Here is a 5,204-nt window from a genome sequence, read left to right on the forward strand (position 1 = left end):
CATACAAAAATACACACACTCGCTACACACATACAGCTTATACACACCACATACGCATCATACACACTCAAAACACACTACACACATAGAACACACACATCTTACACATATATACCATATACACACTTATACCGTATACACACCACATACACTCACGTAAAACACACTAACATACAAAACACACACACTACACACATACACCTTACACACACACCACACATATCACATACACACCACACACACCACAACATGCACTCACACTACACACACTACACACAGTTTATGCACACACCACACACACACACCACATGCACATCTGGTGTGAGCGTGTGTAGGGGGCTGCCCACTTCCCTCCACTCAAAGCGTCCTCATCACTGTCACCCCTCATGCTGCAAAGTGCAGGAGCCTCATCTCAGCTCCCCTGTCCAGCCCCCTGTGCTCTTGCCCGGCGGGTCCGCCCTCTCCGAACCCTCTCCCCCTCCGTAGGGTTGCCAGATAAAATGCAGGGTGCCCAGTTATACTTGAATTTCAGATAGACAATGAACAATGTTTTAGTGTAACTATGACCCAAATATTGCATGGGATATATTTATACTAAAACGAATTCGTTACCTGTCTGAAATTCCAATTTAACTGGATGTCCTGTCTTTTTATTTGCCAAATCTGGCAACCCCACACCCCCAGTTCTCTGCTCCCCACTCTCCCCACCTTCCTGTCTCAACTCCTGTTGCTTTTCCTCGGTCCCTCTCTTTGTCAGCCCATTCCAGGGTGCTGGCCTTGGCAACCCTCTTTTTTCAAACTCCTGCTTTCCTGGGACGGCTTCTTCCACCCCTTGGATCCACCTCCACGTGGGGCTGGCCTCACTAGCATCCTCCGAGGACCTTCTCTCCAGCTCCGGATACAGGAGCCGCCCTCCCTGCAGCGACAGCATGTTGCCACACTGCAAGTGCCTCCAGAGGCTGGGCCTGCCAGCCTGGCAAGCAAGGCTGCGTCTCTGCTGCCTGCGTCATCCACTGCCCGGAAACATGCTGGCCAGATGTGGCCAGAAGCGCTTCCCCAGGAGCCGGCTCTTGTCCAGCCTCATCTCCTTGTGCCTGGCCAAGCTGAGCTGCTGACCTCCTTCCCCCACATGCGCTCAGAACCCCCATTCATGCTGTTCCCCCTGCCCGCAGTACCTCCCCCAAATTCTGCTTTCTGAAGTCCCCTCTCTTCTCCAAGTCCAGCTCACAAGGCCTCCTCCTCCCAGCTCCGCTTCCTTCCCTGAGCACCTACAGTGTGTTATCTGCAGGCTTATCTAGGTGTCCACGGGGTCCAAATGTCCAGTTGACCCCCACGTTCCCTTGGCAGGGCTGGATACACAGTGAGTGCCCAGGCAGTGTTTACTGAATGGAGGAGTGAATGAATACGTGAATGAATGCATGGGTAAGTGAGGCGGCATCTACTCCAGGAGGAGACGGATGGGTGGGTGGATGGGTGGGCAGATGGGCCAGTGAACAAATGAAGAGCATGCTGGGCTTGGCAGACAGCCTTCTCCTGCACAGGGAAGCCAGGCTCCCTCCCCATGCCCACTTCATCAGCACTTTGTTTCCACGGCCCTGTGATTCCAGCTTGCAGACCCTCCCAGACCGACGTAGTGAGCACTGTGACCACACAGTACAAGAGCAGAGCCCTGGGCCTGGCTCCTGGTGAAGGGTGCCTGAGCTGGAGCAGAGCTGACTCTGGCTGAGGAGAGGGGGAGACTGAGGCCCACTCTTCTCCCTTCCAGATCTTGCACAGCCGTCTCTCCCATCATGAATCTCCTGTGCCCAGGTTTTTCTTTGTGTCTGGACACACTCACCCACCTCTGACCAGTCCAGGTTCTTCCAAGAACAGGACCCCACTGAGTTCCTATGGAGATGTGCTGCCCAGGTCCCCTTTAAAGGAAGGACTTCGGCCAAATGCAATGGCTCACACCTGTAACCCCAACATTTTGGGAGGCCAAGGTGGGAGGATCACTTGAGGCCAGGACAGTTCGAGACCAGGTTTGGAAACATAGTGAAATCCCATCTCTACAAGAAAAGGATTTTTTTTTTTTTTTTTTTTTTTTGAGACGGAGTCTTGCTCGGTAGCCCGGGCTGGAGTGCAGTGGCCGGATCTCAGCTCACTGCAAGCTCTGCCTCCCGGGTTTACGCCATTCTCCTGCCTCAGCCTCCCGAGTAGCTGGGACTACAGGCGCCCGCCACCTCGCCCGGCTAGTTTTTTGTATTTTTCGTAAAGACGGGGTTTCACGGTGTTAGCCAGGATGGTCTCGATCTCCTGACCTCGTGATCCGCCCGTCTCGGCCTCCCAAAGTGCTGGGATTACAGGCTTGAGCCACCGCGCCCGGCCAAGAAAAGGATTTTTTAATTAGCTAGGCATGGTGGCATGCACCTATAGTCCCAACTACTCAGGAGGCTGATGTGGGAGGATTGATTGAGCCTGGAATTCGAGGCTGCAGTGAGCTATGATCACACCACTGCACTCTGGCCCAGGTGGCAGAGTGAGTGAGATCCCATCTCCTAAAATAAAATAAAAGAAATAATAATAATAAAATAGAAAGGAAGGACTTCGAGGCCTGCCTCAGCTGCAGAGAGCTGCCCTGGCTGAGGTTAGACCCTGGGGGAGGGGAGAAGGACTCAGAGATGGAGCAAAGCTGTGGAGATATTAATGACCTGCATCACCGTTTGACTTCTTCCTCTACCCAATCTTGCTTCTTCCTTCTTCCCTTTAAAGGTGATAAATGTCTTGCACCCAAACTTTGTCTCACTGTTGCTTTTGGAGAACACAACCCTCAAAAGTTCTCTTCCCTCCATCTCCAGGGCCTCCCCACACGTGCCAGTTCCCTTCTCTGTGCATCTCTGAAGGCCCTGTGTGCGGGGCTGGCGTCAGGAGTGTCCAGAACATGGTCCCAGGACCTCCTGGACCTGGGCTGAGCCCCGTCCACCAGGCTCCTCCCCTTCCCTCTCTGTCAGCTTCACTCTCTCCCCGCCCCTTCCTGCCCCCCCCACCCCCGCTCGTCCCAGCTCCCACACCTCTCCAGCTCCAAGCCACTCTCTCTGAGAGCCCTTCCCGTTGCAGCCACATGGCAAGGGCAGCCTGTCTGAACACCCTTAGAGGCCAGAGCCCCCCTAAAGCTCAGTCCTGCCCTCCTCAACAAACAGGTCCTGGGAGAGCCATCTATTCAGGGCTGGACACAGACATAAGAGCCAGGAGGCTGACAATTTTGCACCCTTCAAACCAAATTCCTTAAATACAGCACAGCATTTATTCCATGGCCACGGGAGAATGGGTTTTCTGTTAATAAAAACTGAATATCTCCTTATTTGTGATGAAAACAAGAGCTCTGAATGTAACATAACATTTTAACTTGTCTGGAATTATCTTTCGGTTCCTGATTTTTCTGTCACTCTGAAGTGACACAAGTCATTCACATTCTCTAAGAATAGAAGTGACCTGTTGGAATATAGCAATAAAGTCTCATTAAAAATATGTTTAAAAAATCTTATTTCTGGCTTTCCTGTCAATAAAACATATTGTACTTTCTGTGGCTCTTATTTTCTCTTCTGTTTCCTTTTGTGGTTTTTCAAATCAGATTTGGAAAGGCCCATAAAAGGATATACATTTTCAAATCTAAAGTAAATCACTTGTTCCCAGGAAGCACCTCTTTGGTTTCAGAATTTTAGGGCTGATTTCAGGCAACTGGCAGGGAGCAGGCCTCCAGGTTGGGTTCTGTGCAATGTGCAAAAGTAATCAATTGGGAGAGCAAGTAAGAAGTGGTTTCTAAAAATGGCCACTCGAGGGTGCTGCGTGCTCAGGTGGGAGTCATAGGCACACCGTTTACAATACATTCCAGTGATATTTCAGTGGCCGGTGTAGATCGCAAAGCCAGCCGACTGTGCAGTCCGGCGCTGTGTCTGTTCACTCACTCCTCAGACCCCTCCTAAGCCCCATCCTGTGGGTCGACCCTGGCTGGGCTGTCAGGGGTGTCAGTAACAAGGATCCCCAAGCCTGGAGGGCAGAGAAGGCTGGAATGGGAGGAAACAGGAAGTTCACAGTACAGGAGGGGAAGGACGGGGAGAAGGCCCTGGGAGGAGGGGAAGGCCCAGGAAGGCCTGCTGAGGGGTGGGTGAGTCTGACCCATCGGCACAGCAAATCCTGGGGACTCAGGCCTCACATGAAGGTCCAGAAGTCCCGGGCACTCGGCACTGGCTGGGCATGGCGACCAGGCCCTGTGAAGAGAGAAGCCTCCTGGCGAAACGTGGCCACCGTGAAGCTGCGGCCAGGGCCCCCCTGAGGATCCTGGGCCCTCGAGTCACAGCTGAAGCAGCAGAGGACGCAGGTGATGGCCACAGTCACCACGAACAGCACCACCACCACCCCAATCACTGCCGTTTCCATGGCCCGCTGAGCAACCTTAAGTCCTCTCAGAGCCTTCGCTCCCATCCAGAACAGGAGGCTCTTGGCGATCACAGGTGCCCGGTGCTCCTCCGGCGGCTCTCCCTCTGTCTCCTAAGAAGATGCTGCTCCGAGTCCCTGGGTTGCTCCTGCTCCAGGCCATCGGGCATCGCCACGTGGCCCCACTGCTCAAATCTCAGATGATCTCTGTCTATTTTCTAAGCCTCAGGCCAGGCCTCCAAGAGCTGTGGTCAGCTCCATGTCAGCTTCTAGAAGAAGCACTGTCCTGGAAGACGTGAGCACAGACTCCCTGGACACGGAGGAGGTGGAGAGGAGGGGTCAGAAGACGTCGCACAGAGACAGCCTAGCCAGCCCTGGCCCTCCCGTGACGCCTACGGATTTCAAGAGCAAGTTACACTCAGACCAAACACAAAATACTCCCCCTACTGTGGATGCAGGAGTATCCCGGCTCCTCCCCAGGAGGGACCTTGGGCCAGTCCTTCAGTTGGCCTATCTGCTGCCTCCCCAGCCCGTGGGGGCAGGGACATGAGGAGGGAGGAAGGCATGCGCCAGCTCTGGGCAAGGCAGGGGACACTCACGGGTCACCCCAGGTGCCAGGGCCTTCAGCGAGGGCTGGAGGCAGGGGCAGGTTGCATTTGGCCTCCTTTTCTGCATGGCGCTGGGATCATGCAGTTTAGATAGAGTATCGTGTTCTTCCCCGGGAATCCCTGCCCTGTCCATGACTGTGGGGCTGTTTACCCAGAGGTCCCGGAAGAGCCTTCTTAGGTGCT

The 5,204-nt window shown here is 53.9% G+C and overlaps 1 protein-coding gene across 1 annotated transcript; it reads right to left on the reverse strand.

Annotated features, from left to right (window-relative positions):
- Window positions 1–4,115: 4,115 nt before the first annotated feature.
- LOC112617672 (small regulatory polypeptide of amino acid response) lies at window positions 4,116–4,719 on the reverse strand. The gene has a single exon (XM_025374386.1). It carries the CDS (start codon window positions 4,459–4,461, stop codon window positions 4,189–4,191), a length of 273 nt encoding a protein of 90 aa, XP_025230171.1. The 5' UTR covers window positions 4,462–4,719; the 3' UTR covers window positions 4,116–4,188.
- Window positions 4,720–5,204: the final 485 nt, after the last annotated feature.

Source organism: Theropithecus gelada, unplaced genomic scaffold (assembly GCF_003255815.1).
Source record: "Theropithecus gelada isolate Dixy unplaced genomic scaffold, Tgel_1.0 HiC_scaffold_321, whole genome shotgun sequence".
Lineage (NCBI taxonomy): Eukaryota > Metazoa > Chordata > Mammalia > Primates > Cercopithecidae > Theropithecus > Theropithecus gelada.

Bases quoted from the DNA above. Each gene is read 5' to 3' on its own strand.
- LOC112617672 (XM_025374386.1), bottom strand. From the start codon at position 4,461: ATGGGAGCGAAGGCTCTGAGAGGACTTAAGGTTGCTCAGCGGGCCATG.